The 23,169-nt window shown below is 38.2% G+C and overlaps 1 protein-coding gene across 8 annotated transcripts in view; it reads right to left on the bottom strand.

Moving 5' to 3' along the window:
* Positions 1 to 14,680: 14,680 nt before the first annotated feature.
* Positions 14,681 to 23,169, bottom strand: part of CCDC15 (coiled-coil domain containing 15) — a 54,390-nt gene continuing 45,901 nt past the window's right edge. For 7 of the 8 annotated variants that reach the window (XM_036859919.1, XM_036859918.1, XM_036859922.1 and 4 more), the window contains 3 exons: positions 16,770 to 16,943; positions 16,300 to 16,448; positions 14,681 to 15,083 (listed from right to left, as the gene is read on the bottom strand). In XM_036859919.1, the coding sequence (XP_036715814.1) occupies positions 14,962 to 15,083; positions 16,300 to 16,448; positions 16,770 to 16,943 (445 nt within the window). In that variant the 3' untranslated portion in view covers positions 14,681 to 14,961. The remainder of the gene's footprint in view (positions 15,084 to 16,299; positions 16,449 to 16,769; positions 16,944 to 23,169) is intronic. The other variant, XM_036859924.1, reaches the window with a different exon arrangement.

Genomic DNA, 23,169 nt, shown 5'->3' on the forward strand with positions numbered 1-23,169 from the left:
TCAGGGAACTCCGAGTCCTGGGAAGCCAGGACTTTCACCACCTTCCGGTGGTGATGAGCACGCCCCCCTCCCCCAACCATGGTGTCAGCGGAGATCATATGGGGAGCAGTAAGGAGGGCCCCTCCCCCTCTCATGCAGGGTGGTGTCAGTGGAGGCCCAGTAGGGACCCAGATCTCCCACTCTCCAAACTGTAGCGAGATGCCCTTCTCCACCACCCCACGGGTATCAACTGAGGCCAAGTAGGAAACCTGAATTTCTACCACCCGCCTGGAAGAGAGTATTAAAAACATGATCCAACATGCTGTCACTTTCTTAAAAAACTAAACATACACTCACCATACAACCCACTAGTTGCCTTCCATAAATGAAAATTTCTGTCCATACAAACCTGTATACAAATGTCTGTAGTGGCCTTATCTGCAATAGCAAAAACCTAGAAACAACGAAAATGTCCCTCAACAGGTGAATAGTTTTGGTACACCCAATACTACTCAGCAAATAAAAGAATTATTAATACACACAATTTGGATGGATCTCAATGGCATTGTGCTGAGTGAAAAAAATCTGTCTCAAAAGGCCACGTACTGTATGATTCCATTTCCTTGAAATGACAAAATTATAGAGATGGCAAGGAGCTTAATGGTGGCCAGGGGTTAGGGATGGTGGGGACAGGGAGGGGTGCGAGTGTCACTTTCGAGGAGTAACATGAGGGAGGTCTTTGCGGTGACGGAATAGTTTTGTATCTTGATCATGGTGGTGTTTATATGAATCAACACGTGTGGAAATGGCACATGTAGAACCATACATACATTCTGTACCAATGCCAACTTTCTGCTTTTGATATTGTGCTATAGCTATGGGAGAAACTGGGTAAAGTTTCGTCCCTCAACTATTTTTGCAGCTTCCTGTATATATATCATTGTTTTTAAAAAAGTTTTGTAAAAAGTGAAAAAAAAAAAGGAGCTCTTTGTCAACTTTTTAGTTCTTCCTAGTAGTTCTCAGTTTGCTAGTTCTAGAAATAGGGGATGGTACAAATTTACCTTTTAATATAAATCTTTTCTTTTCAGAATATGCTGTGGAGTGGCAAGGTCAGCTGTCCATGCTAATTCAAGTTAACATCTAACTTGCCTTCATCAGTACAGGTTTCAGCATTAGTCCCTTGATTCCAAATTATTCCAGCTCTGCTTTTATCTAACACCTTCTTCTGTACCACTTAATGGCTAGGAGATAATACTCCTCCCCATTCCAAAGACCAGAAATTTTAAGCTTATAGAAGAAAACAGGCATGTTCTGAAATCACATAATGGTGGTGGTGGAAAGATAAGATACCAGCTCTCCCCAAGGCCACTCCGTCAGAAGATCAGATTCCTTCTCAGCCCCTGGGGTGACTGTGGACATGCCTCCCTGCCTTACACTGCTGCTCTCTTATATCTACAGTTGGGAGCACAGTTTTACTGCACCATTGTAAAGCAAGAGGAATGAAACAGGGAGAACAGGTTGGACAAAGGAAAATTGGAAACTGGATTTAGAAATGAGAAGCATGTGACATCAGAGAACTATGATGCTTTTCACAGACAAGAATGGGAAGGTCTTTTAGGGAGAAGTTTACTAGTAAGATTAAAGAAGTTCTGGATAAACAAACTGGTGCCGCACTATATAAACTGGAGATGTTCTTGCTACCCTTCGATGTCCGTGGCAGCAGAGGCAGGCCCCAGATCTGGAAAAACTCGCCTATAGCTCCTGTGGCCCAACAATACCTTCACCCTATAATTTCTCCACAAAACTCTTTTGCACTGGTCTCAGATCCCTGGCTCTTAGTGTGCTGTTGGCATTCCTTGTAAAATATGCGAAGGACAGTCAGGCTGCAAGATGCAGGAACTGAGCTCGAGACTGAAATTCCTGGGAGACAGACCTAAACCTAGTCCTAATCCTATTTTAGATCCAAGTCTTCCCTTCTTCCGAATTCAAGATCAACTAAATGTTCACCGTATGCTTCTAGTAATTTCTATTGACTGAGCCCTGTTTCTAAACCTTTTCCCCCCCTCCTGCTCATGAATTTGTACAGGTTCTTTCCAGTTTATAATGACAGAGCTTCAGCCAGAGAGAGGGGCATACGCCCAGGCATCTCTAGGGGAAAAAAAAACAAAACAGAAAATTCATCAGTTTCTTTCAAACTCCTTGTGTGACTTTGTCAAGTCCTTCAAGTCTTGTAAAGTCCTCGTCTATTTATTGCACGGTAGGAGGTTTAAGACATACACACACACACACAAGCCTCAAAATTAACAAATACAAACAGGTTGAAAACAGATGAACTATGAATAAATATTCGGTCTGGTTAATTAACAAATATTTTAAAAATCAAATCTGAAATTCCTTATAAAAACTTCCAGTAAAGCAAACTTAAGAAGACCTGGATCATAAATTAACACTCTTGCTGCACCTATATGAATAATTAGACCCAATCTAATGAGACCAGCCTTAGGTTGTGATCAAGAATAGCCTTTCTTGGAGACTATTTTTGATCAAAACAAAGGAAGTTGTAGAAAACATTTTATGCTTCAGTGGAAAATTACACATTGGCTAGAGGACTCCCCTCCAGGTTATCTAATTTTTAGCCGATAGTTGATCTAATTTACAATTCTGCAAATTTTAAATAACTATAGAAGGAAATCAGTTTTGTCTCCATTTGAACTTTCACAGCGTTCCTTTATTCATATAAATATGAGTAATTTTTTTCTTTTGCCTTTTCTTGGAATGAGTTATAACAGCTGCTTATTTTCCTTAGGGGTTTAAGTCTTTAACACATGCTCACTTTAATATCAACATGTTCATTTTAATATCTGTATGAAAGTCACGAGTTTACTTTTTTCTGAAAATTGTCTTTTAATGTATATAAACAATTATCATGTAAGGCAGAAAAAATACGTACTGCATACAAGTAGTATACTATGGTTGGGCAGGAGGAATAATTGCTTCTGATTGAGAGAAATCAGATACGTTTTCATAGAGCGGGTGGTAGTAATACTTTGCCTTAAGGGTGAGTAAAATTTTAAGACTGAGAACTGGAAGGACAATTTCAGGCAAACAAAAGGCCTATTAATCCTAAGGGGCTCTCCTGACCCACATGTTATTAGTCTGCACCCAGCACCCTCGAGTTCCAGGAAGAGGCCAGACTCAGTCCTGTGAGATTCACACAGGAGCAATACCCAGTTTGGAACCAGTCCCAGGGAATCTCCCTGTGTATCTGACCTGGCAAGGCTTACAGTCCCAGCGCTCAGCTGATGAAGGACTCCTGGCGAGCACAGAAGCATGAGGCGTGATGAAACTGGGATAACTGGCTCATCAAAGCAGTATGTCTTGAAATGAGCATCACAACCTATTTCCTGTATGTCCGATAGAACTATACCACAGCCTAGACAAATTCCCTACGCTGTGCTGCCTGGCAGGCCAGGTGTAGAGCTGTATGGATCTAATTGCATCTTACTCCTGGAGTCAAATTAAGTTTCATTAATGGCTATTAATCCAAACATTTCCATTTTGCCAGTGGTGAAGAGGAAGAGGAAGGTATGGAGTTCAGAAAATGTAATACAAAGAAAATACATATTTAGTAGAGCATTAACTAAGTCTCCAGTTATCACTGTTTATCTGTGCCTGATGACATTCCTTCATGAATGGATTTTCCAGCGTAAGCCACTGTATGTAATTCTATACTTACTGTAGACTGACTTACTACAGACACTACAGTATAAGCCACTTACACTATATTAGTCTCCTAGACTAATAACAAACATCTCCACAGTTTTCAGAAACCCATGCCTAGCTAAACTTCCGATTGTGTTGGCTCAAGCTCCAATCCCGTTCTACTTCAAACTCTCTTTTCCCTTGATCTTCCATTGTTAATTTCAGTCTCAGCCTGTTTCTTGCCTTATGTCTATGTGGTTTCCCCTCCCACTCCCAGCTCTGTTTCCGGGTTTTTGTCTTTTGTTGTTGCTTTTGTTTTTGTTGTTTGTTTTTTACAGAGCAGGAGTCACAGGGAGAAAGGCCCTCATCTACCATCCCTGAGCCAAGTCACTAGTAAGGGAAGAACAAGGAGTTACCTTATGTGGAAAAAGGCTCCTGAGGCTGAACCCTAAAAGACCGAGCTGTATGACAGTCAGTCAGGTTTCATGCGTAGGATATAAAGTCCCAATAGTGACAGGAAAAGATGTGTTGCTCAGCTCTGTAGCAATTGCTTTGAACTCCTTAGAGAAAACACAGAGTCCACCTGGGAAAACAGGGTAAGACATGTTCCTCCTGTAGCTGAACCTGTCAGGTGAGGGTACCTACAGTTTTAAGCCAGGAAGGACTCGAAGATAGGCATCATTTCACCCACTGGCTGAGCAATAAAGGAGACATGCTAATCTATAATTTAAACAACACACCCATCTATTTGGCAGCTGGCCAAACCCTGTTTCCTTGATTCTCCACCTTAAAAAAAAAAAAAAAAAAAAATCTGGCTTTAGTGGTAAGAAGGCTCAGAGTAGGATGGAACAATGAATAAAATCAAATACCCAAATGCAAATCAAATGTAAATGTCATCATTTACATCATCAAATGTCATATGGTACAGAGCTGGTGCCGTTCTAAGTGTGTAACTGAATTGAACTTGGGTCTTACTTACCCACCGTGCAGCACAGCCAATTTACGACCACTGGGTTGTGATGAAGGAAATCACAACGTTTATTTGTAGGGTGCAAAGCAAGGAGTATGGCGCGGCTCATGCTCAAAAGACCTGAATTCCCTGATGGCTTTCAGGGAAGGGTTTTCAAGGCAGCATCAGGGGTGGAGGTTGTAGGGTGCGTGATCAGCTCATGGACTTTCTTCTGATTGGTGTGTAAGGTAAAAAGGTGATGTTTCAGGAATCTTTATCATCAACCTTCTGGTTCCAACCAGTCTGGGGTCTACGTGCTCGTGTTCAGCATTTAGTCCCCATGGGTGGGAGGGCGGTCTTAGCTCCTGCAGAACAACTCAAAAACATGTGTCAGGTTGTAACGTGTATCCCTTGAGGAGAAACTCAGACTCTGTTTCATTGCTGAACTATTGTTTCTTGACTGCTTTTCCTTTGTTTCTGCCTTCCCTCACTTCCCTAATTAGCAACTGCTTGAGTCTGCTCATTGGAACTCAGGGAAGCCTTAGGAGACTAAAGCCTTTTCCTACAAACAAGAAATGGGGGACACAAAGGGACTTTTGTACCCGGCAGGACCCCACAGGGTGCTGCTCACTTTCAATCCCCTCTTTTCTTTGATACTCCTCAATCGTGAGGGGACCAGGGGCAGGACGAGAAAGGGAATCAAGTTCTAGATAAAGAGGTTAATCACAAACTCGGCAGGGGAACTCGGTTTTAGGGGGACTTGGTTTCAAGTGAACTGGAGAGAAGTTAATTTATTATACACAGTGGATTCCGTATAATGATTTCCGTAGATGTTTTGAGGCAGGGGGAGGAACCTAAGACAAGAATTGAGTAAAACGTTTACCAAGGGTGATCTCATCTTGGGGCCTGGAAAGGATGATGACTCGTGCAGTAAGTACAACACCAAACTGTCTTAATCAAAAGGAATTGATTTGACTTCTCTTCGGCACACCCCTCTAATAGTGGTCAGTAATACTGAGAGCAAGACCAGACATGGACCATTCATTTCTACCTTAAGAGAGCTTTAAAAACAAAAGTCAGCATATTCAAAGTCTTTTGCCCATTGGAAGGGGCCTAGCATGCCAGGAGAATGTTTGCTTTTATCTCTCTCTATAATATATCCAATCTGCCAAGTCTTCTTTTCGGAGAAGCATGGAAAAATGCCCAAGATGGGACACAAAGCAAACTATGCTCACTACACTTAAAGTGAAACTAAAGGAATATTTTGCTTCCAAAACCAGAATCTAAGTAAGTAAACACAGAAAAGTAATACCTGCTACCTATCATACCTTAAATTGTTGGAAGATGTGAAAGCAGCCATTTCTAGCCTGTGCACCCAGTGGGTAGTCAATAAAGTTATTGACAATCTCATTCCTGCCCATCATAAAAGGGCTAAAAACTAAGGGTAAGTAATATTGGACAATTACCAGTAATACGCTGGAACAATGCCAGGGAGAAGCCACAGAGTTCATTAAATCAAAGCAATTGGAGCAAGGCGTTTTAGGCAGAACTGCCTAGGAAAATACATCACGTGCCAGCTTTGTGGTTGTTACTGCACGAAAACTAGTACATGAATATCCTCTGCTACTACCGTAACCCTGGAATTGCCTCTGTCACATGTATATTCCTTCTTTCGGCATGAATTCTGTAAGTAGATAAAGTTGCCTCTGGGGAATAGCACAGCTGAGCTCTTCTGAGATCGTGGCCCTCTTGCTGGACACACACCCATACTTTCCTATATCCTCCTGCCCTGCTCTCCTATTCTGTTGTGACCTACTGAACTCGCATCTACTCCGACAAGATCAGGGTTGGAATCAGAGGTGAAGAGAATGAACTTGTCTGACGCTACCGCATCATGTACAAGTAAAATGTACCACGAGTCCACAACTCAGCATGAAGAGCGAATGAAATGGAAAACTGGTGAGGTCAAAGGTGTAAAACATAATTAATACATTCATAGAACGTCAGAGCCACAGGGGAGATTGAAGGTCCCTTAGTATAACTCTCTTACTTTACAGAAAGAGAAAACTGTAGCCCAGAGAAATTATTTGTCTCAAATCACAGTCACAATTAAAGAATGAAAAACAAAGTAAAATGATGTCTAAGGACCTTTAAAGATCGAAAACATTAGGTAAAACTACTAATCATGTAGAAGCATTTGGAATTTTAAAAATTCAAATCTGTGTATCTATTTAACAAGTATTTTGTGAGAGCTTATTACATGCCAGATAGAGCACTGAACAAAAACAGACAAAAATCCCTGTGCTCATGGAGTATACAATCTAGTGGGGAAAGAAAAGAAACATTAAGTAAAATATATAGTATGCCATACAGCTGTAAGTATCATGAAGAAAAATAATGCAGGGGAAGGGGAGACGGAGCACCTAAGCATGGGGGTGGGTAGGAGGGTCACATTTTAAAACAGGTGGTCAGGGAAGGCCCTCTACTTCTGATACACTTGAATGAAGGCTTGACGGAGGTAATAAAGTGAGCCAAACATTATCTGAGGGACAAGTGTCTCCAGGCAGAGAGAGCTAATGAAAAAGAAGAGTCCCTGGAACGTCCATCGAAATACAAGGTCAACGCGGTCCAGCAGAACAAGCAAGGAGGAAAGTAGTGGGCGATAAAGTCTCAGAAGTAACTGGGACCAGATTTTACAGGGCCTTGTATGACACTGTAAGGACTCCGGCTTTTCCTGAAGGAAATGATAGCCAAAGGAGACTTTGAGCAGAGGAGAGACATGATCTCACTTTTTTGAAAGGACTGCTAAGTGGTCCTAAGTGCTAAGAACTTAGGTGGTGCTAAGGAAAGTCTATAGTGGGCAAATAGAGAAACAGAACCAACCAGGAGGCTACTGCAATAACTCGGGTGAGACATGATGATGACTTAGAACAGAGTTGTAGTAGGGCAGACATGGAAAAAATAGCTGTATTTTAAATATATCTTCAAGGTAGAGCCAACAAGGATTGGATGTGGGCTGTATAAGAAAGACAAGAGTGAAGGTTGCCTCCATGTTTTTTTGGCCAGAACAACTAGAAGGATGGTGTTGTCATTTGCTGAGAATGGAGAAGACTGCAGGAAGAAACAGATGTTTTTATAGTTTGGGATGTGTGCATGTGTGTGAGAGAGAGAGAATGCGTGTGTGTGCAGAGGGTGGAGATCAGAAGGTTTGGTTTTAGATGTGTTAAATTTGGCTGCTGTATTGAGAGAGTACACAGGTGCAAGAAGAGATTACTTAGGAACTCTTAAAATAATCTATGAGAGAGATGATGGTGGTTTGGACCAGGCATCTCGCAGTAGAAGTAATGTGAACTGGAAATATATTTTGCAGGTAGAGTTGACATGATTTGCTGATGAAGTGATGAAAGATGAAAGAGAGAGAAAGAGGAAAGTCAATGATTTCTTCAAGGTTCTTGGCCTCAGTAACTAGACAAATGGAATTACTATTAACTGATACGGGGGAGACTATAGAAAGAGCAAATTGAGGGAAACCAATGATGTGGAAATGTCAAGTAGGCAGTTAGGGTTAAAAGTTTGCATTTTCAGGGAGAGGTCTGCACCAGATATATAAATGTGGGAGTTATCAGTATATAGGTAATATTTAGAGCCACAAGACTAAAACAGATCACCGAAAGAGCAAGTGTAGATACAAAAGAAGTCCAGGGACTGAGCCCTGGGACACTCTCAAAAGCTTTGGGGTTGTGGGAGCCATGTGTAAGGTACCTCAAAAAAACAGAGTGATCAATTGTGTTTAATTCTGATGCCAGGTCCAGATAAAGTCTGAGAATGACCATTGGATTTAGCAATGTGGATGTCATGGATGACTTTGAAAAGAGCACTTTCATTGGAGAGGTAAAGGCAAATAGTCTTACTAGAATGTATTCAAGAGTGAATGTGATGAGAAAAACAGGAACAGGAAGTATCGACACGCAAGGAGTTTTGTTATAAAGAGAAGCAGAGAAGGTTGGTGGTACATGAAGGAGAATGTGGGGTAAAGAAAGGCAGCAGGTGGCTTTCTTTTTCTTTCTCTCTCTCTCCTTTCTTTTTTTCTTGGTTAGTTTTCAAGATGGGAGAAATTACAGCAAGTTTATATACTGATAGGAACACTCTAGTAGTCAAGGAAAAATTATGATGCAGAAGAGAAGGGGAAGAAATGCAGAGGCAATGTCCTTTCGTAGGTACAAGGGAACTGGATCCAGCCAGTAGTCAGAGTAGGCCTAAGACAGAAGAGCAAACAGCTCATCCATATTAACAGGAATTAACACACACAGGTAGGTAGGTAGGTATGATGGTGGGAGCTCAGGGAAGTTCCCTTTGGACTGCTTGTTTTTTCAGTGATACAGAAAGCATCGTCACCAACTGAGAGTGAATGTGAGGGGAAACCTATAGGAACTTTGAAGAGAGTAAAAAAAAGAAACAGTTATCTAGGAAAGTGTTCATTCTTAATCCATCGTTTTTCACTTGAAATGTCTGTCACCTTCCTTATTTGAAATAGTGGGCCCAAATTTAATCCTGTCCCTCACCCCCCCGCCCTGAAATCAAAATCTATCTCATTTAGGCTCAATCTTATCTTCAGGCCTCTTCTTCCTTATTAGTCCCTGCTAATTTAGAAAACTTGTAGAATTTGTCCTCCCAACCATGACTTCAGAAACGTGTAAATTCAGGCAAACTCTTAGAGTCCAGGCTCCTTTCCAAAGCACATTCATCCAATTCAAACAGGATTCACCGCACTATCATCACTAAGGGCCATGAGACTCAGGCTTCCTCCTTGGTAGCTGCTGGTTATCCCAGCATTCTCTAACCCCACAAAAATAAATCTTTAGATACTGTCTACACATAACCAAACTACAATACAAAAGCATACTCATTCTCAGGTGAGATTTATATTCATAGACTTAACCTAGAGGAAGAAGACTTGAAATTTCCCTGGTCCTGTGTAAGACCTAATCCCATCACCATTCTTCCATTAACTTGATGTCAGACAAGTCAATTCACCTATATCAGATAACCAAACTAAAAAAGTTGAACAAGACAAGCAGAAAAAACAAACAAACAATCAAAACATGTTGGACGAGACCAAAGAAACAAATAAAAACCAATACAACTTATCCTAGGAGTGAAAAACTTTAACATCTGAAAATCAATTAATATAATACATCTTATTAATAGAAAAAATGACAAAAATACATGATAATCTGAATAGATGCAAAAAAAGCATTTGACAAAACCCAACAACTTTTCATGATAAAAACACTCAACAAACTAGTAATAGAAGGGAACTTCCTTAAACTAATAAAGCCTATCCAAGAAAAATGCACAGCTAACATCCCACATACTAGTGAAAGACTAAATGCTTTCCCCCTAAGATCAGGAACAGGACAAGGATGTCATCATTCCTATTCAACATTGTACTGGATGATCTATCCAGGGCAATTAGGCAAGAAAAAGAAATCAAAGGCATCCAGATTGGAAAAGAAGTAAAACTGTCTCTATTTCCAAATGAGAAAATCTTATAGATGAAAAATCCTAAGGAATGCCCTAAAAAACTATTAGGCATAAAAAATTAATTCAGGAAGGTTACAGGATACAAGATTGATATACAAAAATCAATTGTAGGGCTTCCCTGGTGGCGCAGTGGTTGAGAATCTGCCTGCCAATGCAAGGGACACGGGTTCGAGCCCTGGCCTGGGAAGATCCCACATGCCGCAGAGCAACTAGGCCCGTGAGCCACAATTACTGAGCCTGCGCATCTGGAGCCCGTGCTCCGCAACAAGAGAGGCTGCGATAGTGAGAGGCCCGCGCACCGCGATGAAGAGTGGCCCCCGCTTGCCGCAACTGGAGAAAGCCCTCGCACAGAAACGAAGACCCAACACAGCCATAAATAAATAAATAAATAAATAAACAAAATTAAAAAAAAAATCAATTGTATTTCTATACATTTGTGACGAACAATCTGAAAATAAAATTAAGGAAATAATCCATTGAAAATAGCATCAAAAAGAATAAAATACTTTGGAATAAATTTAACAAAAAAGTACACATTTTATGCTCTGAAAATTACAAAACATTGTTGAAAGAAATTAAAGACTTAAATGAGTGGAAAGACATCCCATGTTCATGGATCAGATGGCAATAGCTCCCAAATTGACCTATAGATTCAACGCGATCCTTATCAAAATCTCAGCTGGCTTTTTTGCAGGAAGGTGATCTTAAAATTTATATAAAAAATGCAAGGGACTCAGTATAGCAAAACAATCTTGAAAAAGAAGAACAAAGTTGGAGAACTCATGCCTCTCAATTTTGTAACTTACTACAAAGCCACAATAATCAAGACAGAATGTATTGGTTTAAGGATAAACATATAGATTAATGGAATAGAACTGAGAGTTCAGAAATAAACCCTAACATTAATGGTCCAACGATTTTTTTTTTTTTTTTTTTTTTTTGGCTGCATCAGGTCTTAGTTGCGGCACACAGGATCTTTGTTGTGACATGTGGGATCTTTCGTTGCGGTGCAAGGGCTTCTCTCTAGTTGCGGTGTGTGGGCTCCAGAGCACGTGGGCTCTGCAGTTTGTGGCACATGGGCTCTCTAGGGTGCGAGCTCAGTAGTTGTGGTTTGCGGGTTTAGCTGCCCTGAGGCATGTGGGATCTTAGTTCCCCGACAAGGGATCAAACATGCGTCCCCTGCATTGGAAGGCGGATTCTTTACCACTGGACCACCAGGGAAGTCCCAATGGTCCATTGATTTTTGACAACAGTGTCACATCAATTCAGTGGGGCAAATAATAGTTTTTTGAATAAATGATGCTGGGACAACTAGATATCCTCATGCAAAAGAATGAGGTTAGACCCCTATCTAACACTATATACAAATATTAACTCAAAATAGATCATAGACCTTGGTGTAAGAGCTAAAACTATAAAACTCTTAGAAGAACACACAGGAGTAAATCTTTGTGACCTTGGATTATGTAATGGCTAAAGCAACAAAAGAAAAAGCAGATGAATTGGACTTCCTCAAAATTAAAAACTTTTGTCCTGCAAAGGAAACCACCAAGAAAGTGAAAAGACAATCTCCAGAACAACAGGAAATATTTGCAAATCATAAGTCTAATAATGGACCTTATGGAGAATATATTAACAACTCTCATAACTCAATCATCAAAAGATAAATAACGCAATTACAAAATGGCAAATGATCTGAAAAGACAGCTCTCCAAAAAGGATATACAAGGGGCTAATAAGCACATGAAAAGATGCTCAACATCATTAGCCATCAGGAAAATGCAAATCAAATCCACGAGATACCACTTCATACCCAGTAGGATGACCATAATTAAAGAGACAGATAAGGACAAGGGTTGGAGGATGTGAAGACATCTGAACCCTTATACACAGTTGGTGGGAATGTAAAATGGTGCAGCCACTCTGTAAAACAGTTTGCAGTTCCTCAAAATGTTCAACGTACAGCTACCATATGACCCAGCAAATCCCCTCCTAGGTATACACCCAAGAGAAATGAAAACGTATGTCCACAGAAAAACTTGTAAAACAAATGTTCATAGCAGCCTTATTCATAATAGCTAATTAGTAGAAACAGCCCAAATGTTCATCTTTTGATAAATGGGTAAATAAAATGCAGTACATCCATAGAGTAGAATATTATTCAGCAATAAAAGCAATGAAGTACTGATACATACTACAACATGCACAAATCTGAAAAACATTATACTAAAGATTCCAGTCACAAAAGACTATATATTATAAAATTCCATTCATATGAAAAGTCCAAAATAGACAAATCTGTAGAGACAGAAAGTGGGCTGGTGATTGCCAGGGGAATGGGAAACAACTGCTAATGGGTATGGGATTTTTCTTTTCTATATTTAAAAAAAAGTTTAATTGTGGTAAAAAAAAAAAACCCACACATAATCTAAAATTTACCATTGTAACCATTTTTAAGTATACTGTTTAGTAGTGTTAAGTATATTCACATTGTTGTGAAACAGACCTCTAGAACTTTTTCATCTTGCAAAACTGAAACTCTACTCATTAATCAACTTCCAATTTCCCCCTCCTCCCAGACCCTGGTAACCATCACTCCACTTTCTGTCTCCATGAATTTGACTACTCTAGGTTCCTCATATGAGTGGAATCACACAGTATTTGTCTTTTTGTTTCTGGCTTACTTCACTTACCATCATGTCCTTAAGGCTAATCCATGTTATAGTACGTGACAGGATTTCTTTCCTTTTTAGGGCTGAATAGTATTCCACTGTACGTATATACCACATTTTGTTTATTCATTCATCTGCTGTTGGAAACTTAGGTTGCTTCCACCTCTTGGCTATTGTGAATAATGCCATTATGAACATGGGTGTGCAGATATCTGTTGAAGATCCTGCTTTCAATTATTTTGGATATACACCCAGAAGTGGGATTGCTGGATCACAGGGGCATCTCTTTAGAATGACAAAAGTGTTCTAAAATTTGTTACTGGGGACAGTTGTACAACCCTAGAATATACTAAAAACCACTGAATTGTACATTTCAAGTGGGTGAATCAAATGGTATATGAATTATGTCTCAATGAAGCTGTTAAAAAATACAACTCAGAAAGGCTAAATCAAGGATATAGTTACATAAGGATTTTGACTGAACTGAATAATTAATCTGGTTAAATAACCAGTCAATCTTGTCACATGGGTAATTCTGACTCTTATTTGCAATGACCTGGCTAGATATTTAGGTGTTTTTTGAGACATAACTTAAGTGCTTTTTAAACACTGACCATTAGAAGACGTAGGAAAAAGAAAATGTCAGTACCTATCTTTAATTCACAATATTAAACCTTTTCATATTTTGTGTCAAGAAACACTGTGAAGAAATAACAAATTCATACTAACTATAGCAATTTTTATTTCATCTGCTCTGTAGGTATGGCATTCACCAGATTTTTTTAAAGATAGGGAAATAAGGTAGAATTTTTTTTAATAAGTTTAAGGTAGAATATTTTTAATAAGTTTATATTTTTAATAATATAAACTTATAATATATAATAAGTTTATATATTAATATAAATAAGTTTATAAATTAATATTAATATAAAATAAGTTTATATATTTTAATAATATTTTTAATAAGTTTAAGGTAGAATATTTTTTTAATAAGTTTAAATCATAAGTCCATTATTAGACTTATGATTTGCTTTATTCACTTTGACTTCAGATTCACTTTTTGAAATGTCACTCACAATTATTTCACATAAAAGATGCCCAAAAGACAGAGAGTTTATTTGCCTTTCTCTTTTTTGCAATAAAAATTATAAAATTTAAAAGTCCTATGTCCATTGTCACTGAATGGGGAAAGAGGGAATAAATTAAAAAACAGGAGAGAAAAATTTTTGAGAAAAAAAAACATACATCAAATTCAGATTGTTCTCATCTCTAATTGTTATACACAACTAGAAAAGTTAACAGCAAAACAGATGGCCACTGAGGCTCAGAAACTCATTTTATCATCTTCTCTTCTGCTTCATCCAGACATTTTCAATTTTGTCAAGACTCAAAGTACAGATATAGACTCAAAGTACAGCTATAGAAGACTCAAAGTACAGATACAGAAAGACAATAAATGAGATAATCTCAAAGATTTCTAATAATCTCTTCTGATCAGAGCAGAGCAAAGTGAGAGAAACCTTACCAGTCTGACTGATCATTTTTTTTTTTTTTTTTTTTTTTTTAAACTTTGGATTTATTGATTTATTTAGTTATGACTGTGTTGGGTCTTCGTTTCTGTGCGAGGGCTTTCTCCAGTTGCGGCAAGCGGGGGCCACTCTTCATCGCGGTGCGCGGGCCTCTCACTATCGCGGCCTCTCTTGTTGTGGAGCACAGGCTCCAGACGCGCAGGCTCAGTAGTTGTGGCTCACGGGCCCAGTTGCTCCGCGGCATGTGGGATCTTCCCAGACCAGGGCTCGAACCCGTGTCCCCTGCATTGGCAGGCAGACTCTCAACCACTGCGCCACCAGGGAAGCCCTGACTGATCATTTTTAAAGCAACATGCTCCATGTGGTTTACAGCAAAGAGACAAGTTTGGAAGCCAACTTTCAATCTTGGTGCCAAGCAGAGTGAAACAATGGTCATGATCTAATTATAGTGATAGCTGTTATTATGTGGGACAGTCTTTCTTTTCAGACTACACATCTTATAAACTTTAACATCTTTTCATAAATAATCTCTCAGGGTTGACTTTAAGTGAAGGTTGAAATACTAACAGTTGATTTCAGATTCTTATTACAGATTTTTCAAAGTCCGTCTGTGTGCAGAAGCAAAATTATGAATGGCGACTCGAAGAGTTGAGTTCCCTTCAGGGATATCACAGGAATTGATGACTGAATGTAGTGCCCGGGTATATGCTGCAAATAAAGATTTGCACAGTGGTGAATGAAGTCAGATTCTAAACAATTCTCCCAACCTTTTTCTATTAGTACTGTTTCTCTGCCCAGTCTCACAGGAATTAACTTTAACCCATTCACTGAATAAATATTTATTGAGTACTTACCACACGCCAAGTACTCTGTGATTATAGGAAAGATAAGGGAGAGGATGGACACAAAAATTAAATTGCAGTGTAATATTTCCAGACCAGAGGCATATACAAAATGTCATCACAGAATGAAGTTTGGAATGAAAGAAAAACTAGGAGAGGATGGAAAAGATTTCCAGAAGTGGTAACATTTAAGATGGTCTTGAAGGATTAATAAAAGTAAAGGAAAGAAGGCATTCTAGGCAAAGAAATGAGTGTGTGGGGTGCAAAGGTATAAAAAAATGTGGCATGTCCTGGCAGTAGCAAGTTCGATAAGGCTAGAGGGTTGCCTGGAGCCAGAGAGAAAATATGCCAAATATGACATGTATTTTGTACTGTAATGGTAAGTCCTACAGGTTTGATGATAGGGGAATGGCACGATCAGATTTGTGTTTTTAAAATATAACTCACAGGACTGATAAACTCATATCACAGGGCAACAGGAATACAAATACTTGCAGTACTTTCAGTGTGTGTATGAAGCCTATATAATCTCTACAGTATGTAAATCAATATATTTAAGAATGGACAGGAAACAGAAATACTAGTCTCAGCAGGAATGACTCATCTTCTCTAGCTGGGATCCCTGATAAAGATAGAGTTTATATTGGTCCTCATTTCCCTCAGTGATCCTTAGCAGAACTGAAAGTCTAATGTGGATATCTACACATTATAAATAATATATATATGTGAATATAAATAATAAGTCTATGTTAGATAAGGCCTAACTTAGATGGCCGTAAGAGGCAAGCTCTAATATTCTTCATTTACAGGAGGACCTGAAACCCTAGTCTCACTACTGTGGAGTGAGCTAGAAATATTTCCCCAGCATAAATGGAGACAAGAAGATAACAGATCTCAAAGAGAAATATAACTCACTATAATTATTTTTATTGCCTCAGAGTTGTTTTGTAAAGGGGGTAGAATAGTCTCTGATATATAGTAAGCCCTTAGTCAATAAATGCTAAATTACTACAATCACTACTTTTACTGTTGTTGTTTTTTTAACTGCCACCAGGCCCCAACCACTCCTTTAAGAGACTTACCTTTGTGGTTTTTATAGAAAATACAATTGTTGGCACAGGTATCAGGATGAGCATCCCAAAAATCAGGACCACAGCAGCATAGTGGAGGTAAAGTAATATTATACAGCTGCATTTTCTCCTGGATCTGGGCTTTTAAAGCTTCTACATATCTATAAAAATACAGTATGACCAGGCAAAGTGAACCACTAGGAAGAGAATGAGTATGAGTCCTTATTTTACTACCAGCTTTAACTTTTAAACTATTTCATATCTCTGTGCCTCAACTCTTCCTCTTTGTCCTGGGAAGCAGCACTAGGAAAACTGTAGTGCTATTCCAGAGAGGTATTAGGCAATCAAGAAATTTGATGAAGTTCTGTACTCCCAAAAGTATGAGAAGACACAGTCAACTCTTTTTTAAGGAAAATGAGAACACTGACTTCCTAACACGTTTCCTCTAGAGCCAAAATTTCACACATAACTTTTCAAAGTACCTTTGGTATTCCTTTTCTTTCTGTTGTTTTTCTCTGGCTCCTTGTACTTCCTCAAGTTGTAGCTGGGCTAGTATCTCACTCATCTTCTCCCCTGAATATGGCTCTTCACGAAAGTTCATTCTTAATATCCTCTGCTCTTCAGCATAACGTTGCTGCTCTTTCTTTTTCTTAATTCTGAGAATAAAATCATAACGTGGTTAGGAATTTCGTAAAATCATTATTTAGAATTAGCTTCTAGATCCAAATAACTCAAGAAATTCCCAGAAACAGGGAAGTCAGGAAATCAGTTTAACACCCCTAGAAAAGCCTCAAAAACTCCTGCTGGCTGATTTGAGTTTATCCCGTAGTTCATGTATACACATAGCCTCTTGAATGGAAATGACCAATGATTACTACTAAAAGAGTTTTCCTGTAAGAATTCTAATACAAGAACTTTCTCAGGTTAAAACTACAAGTAGACAGGGCTTCTGCTTTTGGCTAAAACGGAGTAATAGGGACTGGGCTTGCCCTTCCACCTTAAACAACCAAATAGATAAATAAACAAATCAACCCAGAAATCAACCAGACCAAATACAAGAAAACAATGGTTTTCAAGACACTAGATATTAGGCAACAAAAGACAGTGATCCTTGACAGATGGAAGACAAATGAAGTGAGCCCTATAAGTGCCCAAGCTTACTGCCTCAAAAGTTTCAAGGCAGCAGCACAGGGAGTTGAGGTGGAGCCTGGGAGACTCCCTGAGTTGAGGAGATGAAGCTCAAAGTCCAGGGACACAAAAGCAACTAGAGCTCCTAAGACAGAAAACCAGGGAGAGAGAGCTGCTCAGAGAGAGGACCCTAGAGATCTGCAGAGGGTCTCCTTCTAATACACAGCAGAGCACTGTGCATGTATGTGAGGAAATGATTTGGGGCCAGGGACAGAACCATCCGAAAGAATAACAGGGAACAGTGTCCTGTGCTCACAGAGAGCACAGAATAGAGCCTGTTCCCACCAGTCAAGACTTGAAAAACTCATAATGCACAGGACATTGGGTAAAGTTTTCAGAAAGATTTTACCTCAGTAGTGGGAAATAATGATTAGTCCTAGACTGAGCACTGCTCCAGACACACCCAACATTGTAAAAGCAAAGCCCCAAAGTAACTTAACTGCATCCCAAAACAAAGCTCAGGAAAATTTATAAGAATACAAAGATATCCAGTAACCAACAAGGTAAATTCACAATGTTGGACATCTAATCAAAGATAAGATGCAAAGAGGCAGGAAAATACAACTCATAATGAAGAGAATAATCAATCAATCAAAATCAACCTAGAATGGACAGTAATTAGAATTAGCACAGAAGGACATTAAAACAGATAGTACAACTATATCCTATATGTTCAAAAAGTTTAGACATAAAAAAGGCTGAAATCAACTTCTTGAGATGAAAACTACAATTTCTGAGATGAAAAATACATTTGAGAATAAGCTTATATATTAAAGAAATGGAATTAATAATAGGTGACCTTCCAAAACAGAAAGCACTAGGCCCAGATGGGTTCACCAAACAATTAAGGAAGAAATTATACCAAATCTCTTCAATCTCTTTCAGTGGACAGAAACAGAAAGAATATTTCTTAACTCATTCTATGAGGTCAGCATTACTCTAATACCAAAACCTGACAAAGATATTACAAGAAAACTACAACTAATATCTCTCATGAACAAGAGGCAGAAATCCTCAAAAATATTAGCAGGTCAAATCCAATGGTGTACATATATTACATTCCACAACCAAGTGGAATTTATGCCAAGAAAGCAAGCCTGGTTCAACATGAAAAAAATCAATTAATGTAATAGATCACATCAATAAGCTAAATAAGAAAAATCACAAGATCCTATAGATAGATACAGAAAAAGCATTTGACAAAATCCAATACCATATAATCCAGCAATCATACTCCTTGGTATTTACTCAAAGGAGTTGAAAACTTATACCCACGCAAAACCTGCACATGGATGATTAAAGTAGCTTTATTTATTTTATTTACTTATTTATTTATTTATTTATGGCTGTGTTGGGTCTTTGTTGCTGTGTGTGGGCTTTCTCTACTTGCAGTGAGCAGGGGCTACTCTTCGTTGCGGTGTGCGGGCTTCTCATTGTCGTGGCTTCTCCTGTTGCAGAGCACGGGCTCTAGGTGCGCAGGCTTCAGTAGTTGTGGCACATGGGCTCAGTAGCTGTGGCTTGCAGGCTCTAGAGCTCAGGCTCAGTAGTTGTGGCACACAGGCTTAGTGGCTCCGCGGCATGTGGGATATTCCCCGGCCAGGGCTCGAACCTGTGTCCCTTGCATTGGCAGGAAGATTCTTAACCACTGCACCACCAGGGAAGCCCTAAAGTAGCTTTACTTATAATTGCCAAATCTTGGAAGAAACCAAGATGTCCTTCAGTAAGTGAATGGATATATAAACTGTTGTACATCCAGACAATGAAATATTATTCAGTACTAAAAAGAAATGAGCTATTAAGCCATGAAGAGACATTGCACATAAATGCATATTACTAAGTGAAAGAAGCCAATCTCAAAAAGCTATATGATTCCAACCATATGACATTCTGGAAATAGTAAAACAATGGAGAAAGTGAAAGATCAGTGGTTGCCAGAAGCTGGGGTTGGAGGGAGGGAAAGAAGGGTGAAAAGGCAGAGCATAAACGACTTTTAGAGTAGTAAAACTATTCTGTGTGATACTATAATGATGGATACATGTCATTACACGTTTGCCCAAACCCATAAATGTACAACACCAAGAGTGATCCCTAATGTAAACTATAAACTTTGGGTGATAATGATGTGTCAACGTAGGCTTATCACTTGTTAACAAATGTACCACACCGGGAGGGGGGATGTTGATAATGGGGGAGGCTCTGAATGTCAGGGGACAGGGAGTACATATGGGAAATTGCTCTACCTTCCTCTCAAATTTGCTGTGAATCTAAACTGCTCTATAAAAATAAATTCTTTATTAAAAAAATACACTGGATGGGATTACCAGCAGATTAAATGCTGCAGAACGAAATCTGAAAGCATAATGATAGAAATTATCCAAAATAAACCACAGGGGAAAAATCCAAAAAATTAAAAGGAACACAAAAAAGCAGTTAATCCAATTAAAAATGGGTAATGGACTTGAATAGACATTTCTCCAAAGATGATCTATAAATGACCAACAAACATGAAAAGATGCTCAATATCACTAATCTTTAGGAAAATGCAAACCAAAATCTCAATGAGGTATCACCTCATACCACATTCACAGCAATATGAATATGTTTATTTATTAACACTACTGAACTGTACACTTGAAAATGGTTACAATGGTAAATTTTACATTATGTGTTTTATAAAAAAAAAAAAAAAAAAAAAAGACATGTCACATAAATATATAAATGAACAAATGGAGGGGGAAAAATGAAACAAAGTTGTTTTTAGACATACAAAAACTGAAAGAATTCATCCCTAATACAGGCATAACCCAGAGATACTGCAGGTTTGGTTCCAGACCACTGTAATAAAGGGAATATTGCAATAAAGCAAGTCACATGAATTTTTTGGTTTCCCAGTGCATATAAAAGTTCTGTTTACACTACACTGTAGTCTTTTAAGTGTGCAATAACACAATGTACATGCCTTAATTAAAAACTCATGCTATTGGCAAAATGGCACCAGTAGAACTGCTCAACACAGGGTTGCCACATACCTTCAATTTGTAAAAAATGCAATATCTGCAAAGTGCAATAAAACATAGTGCAATAAAACGAGGTATGCCTGTGTATCCACAACTAAAAGAAATGTTAAAGGTTGTCTTTCAGACATGAGCAAAGTGATACTTTAGGTAATATATATAAGATTTTTCTTATTAGTTAAATCTCTTTAAATAATAATAGACTGCTTTAACAAAAATAACAATGTATTTTATATATAAAAGTAAAATGTATGACAATAGCATAAAGGTTGGGAAGAGAGAAATGGAAGAACATTACTTTAAGATTCTTATATTAAGATTTTTATACTATATGTGAAGTAGTATAATATCATTTGAAGGTAGACTGTGAAAAGTTAGAGATGTATGACATAAATCCTAGAACAACCAATAAAATAACAAAAATGTCATAGTTAACATGCCATCAAAGGAGATGTAATAGATATAAAAATATAAAAGTAATTCAAAAGAAGGCATAAAAAGAGAAAAAGAGGACAAAGAACAGATGGGACAAATAGCAAGATAATATACTTATATCAAACCCTACCAAAAATCACATTAAAAGTAAATGATCTAAACACCCCAATTAAAAGGAAGAGATTGTCAGATTTGACAAAAAGTCACAACCCAACTACATGCTGCTGACAAGAAACGCACTTTAAATATAAAGAAACAAATAGATTAAAAATACAAGAAACACAAAAGATATGCTAGCACTAGTTAAAAGAAGGTTGGAGTAGGTATATTAGTATCAGACAATGTACATTTCAGAGCAAACAAAATATCAGAGATAAAGATCACTTCATAATTATGGAGTCAATTAATTGAGAAGACCTAACAATCCCAAACAGTTATGTATCTAATAAAAGAGCTTCAAAATACATGAAACAAAGACTGATGGAACTTCAAGGAGATACAATAAATCCATAGTTACAGGCAGAGATTTTTAATACCCTCTCTCAATTATTGATAGAATAACTAGGCATAAAAATGGCAAAGATATGGACTTGATCAACATCATCAACCAATTTGACCTAATGGACATTTATAGAACACTCCACAACATTTACAGAATAGCAGAATACACATTTATAGAACAAGAGAATACACATTCTTCTATTATAAGGTTATTGGACTTAGAACATTTACAAAGATAAATCATATTCTGGGCCATAAAACAAGTGTCACTAAATTCAAAAGACTTCAAGACATACATAGTACAATAGAATTAAATTAGAAATCAATAACAGAAAGATCCTTGAAAGATCTCCAAATACTTGGAAATTAAATAACACACTGCTAAATAACCTATGACCAAAGAAGAAAAAAGGGGAAATTAGAAGGTATTTTGAACCAAATGAAAATGAATTTATTGAATGTGGCTAAAGAGTATTTAGTATGATATTTATAGCACTAAATGCCTATTTGAGAAAAGAAGGAAGGTATCAAGTAAATGTCCTAATCTTCTACCTTAAGAAACTTAAAAAAGAGGAGGAAATTAAATCTAAAGTAAGCAGAAGAAAAGAAATAATAGAGATTGAAGTAGAAATCAATGAATTAGAAAACAGAATTAAAAAAATTAATGAAACCAAACACTGGGACTTTGAGAAGATCAATAAAACTGATAAATCTTGAGCTTATCTAATCATGAAAAAAAAGAGAGAAGATACAATTTTTAAGATAAAAAATAAGAGAAATGAAACTACTACAGATTCTACAGATATTAAAAGGATAATAGGAGAATACTAAGAATAATTTTTTTTTTTTTATAATGCAAGACGTGAGAGTCTTTTTTTTTATAAATTTATTTATTTATTTATTTATTTTTGGGTGTGTTGGGTCTTTGTTTCTGTGCGAGGGCTTTCTCTAGTTGCGGCGAGTGGGGGCCACTCTTCATCGCGGTGCGCGGGCCTCTCACTATCGTGGCCTCTCTTGTTGCGGAGCACAGGCTCCAGACGCGCAGGCTCAGTAGTTGTGGCTCACGGGCCCAGTTGCTCCGCGGCATGTGGGATCTTCCCAGACCAGGGCTCGAACCCGTGTCCCCTGCATTGGCAGGCAGATTCTCAACCACTGCGCCACCAGAGAAGCCCACTAAGAATAATTTTATGCCAATAAATTAGACAACCTAGATGAAATGACAAATTTGTTGAAACAAACTACTAAAGCCTCATCAAGAAAAAAATAACCTGAATACCCCTATTTCTACTATCAATGTTGAAACTGTTGTTAAGAACATTTCCACAGTGAAAAGTCCAGAAACAGGGACAGTCACTGGCAAATTCTACCAGACAGTTAGGGAAGAAATAATGCCAATTCTACATAAACTCTTCCTCCCAAATACTCCCCAGCTCATTCTATGAGGCTAGCATTTCCCTGAAAACAAAACCTGTCAAAGATATTACAAGAAAAGTAAAAGCCAATATCTCCTAGAACATAGATGTAAATTCTAAACAAAATTTTTAGCAAATCTTACCAAACAATACATTATAAATTTATTTATTTATTTATTTCTGGCTGCGTTGGGTCTTTGTTGCTGCGCGCAGGCTTTCTCTAGTTGCCGCAAGCGGAGGCTACTCTTCGTTGTGGTGCTCGGGCTTCTCATTGTGGTGGCTTCTCTTGTTGCGGAGCACGGGCTCTAGGAGCACGGGCTCTAGGCACGTGG

The sequence above is a fragment of the Balaenoptera musculus genome, chromosome 8 (genome assembly GCF_009873245.2).
Source record: "Balaenoptera musculus isolate JJ_BM4_2016_0621 chromosome 8, mBalMus1.pri.v3, whole genome shotgun sequence".
NCBI classification, from domain to species: domain Eukaryota; kingdom Metazoa; phylum Chordata; class Mammalia; order Artiodactyla; family Balaenopteridae; genus Balaenoptera; species Balaenoptera musculus.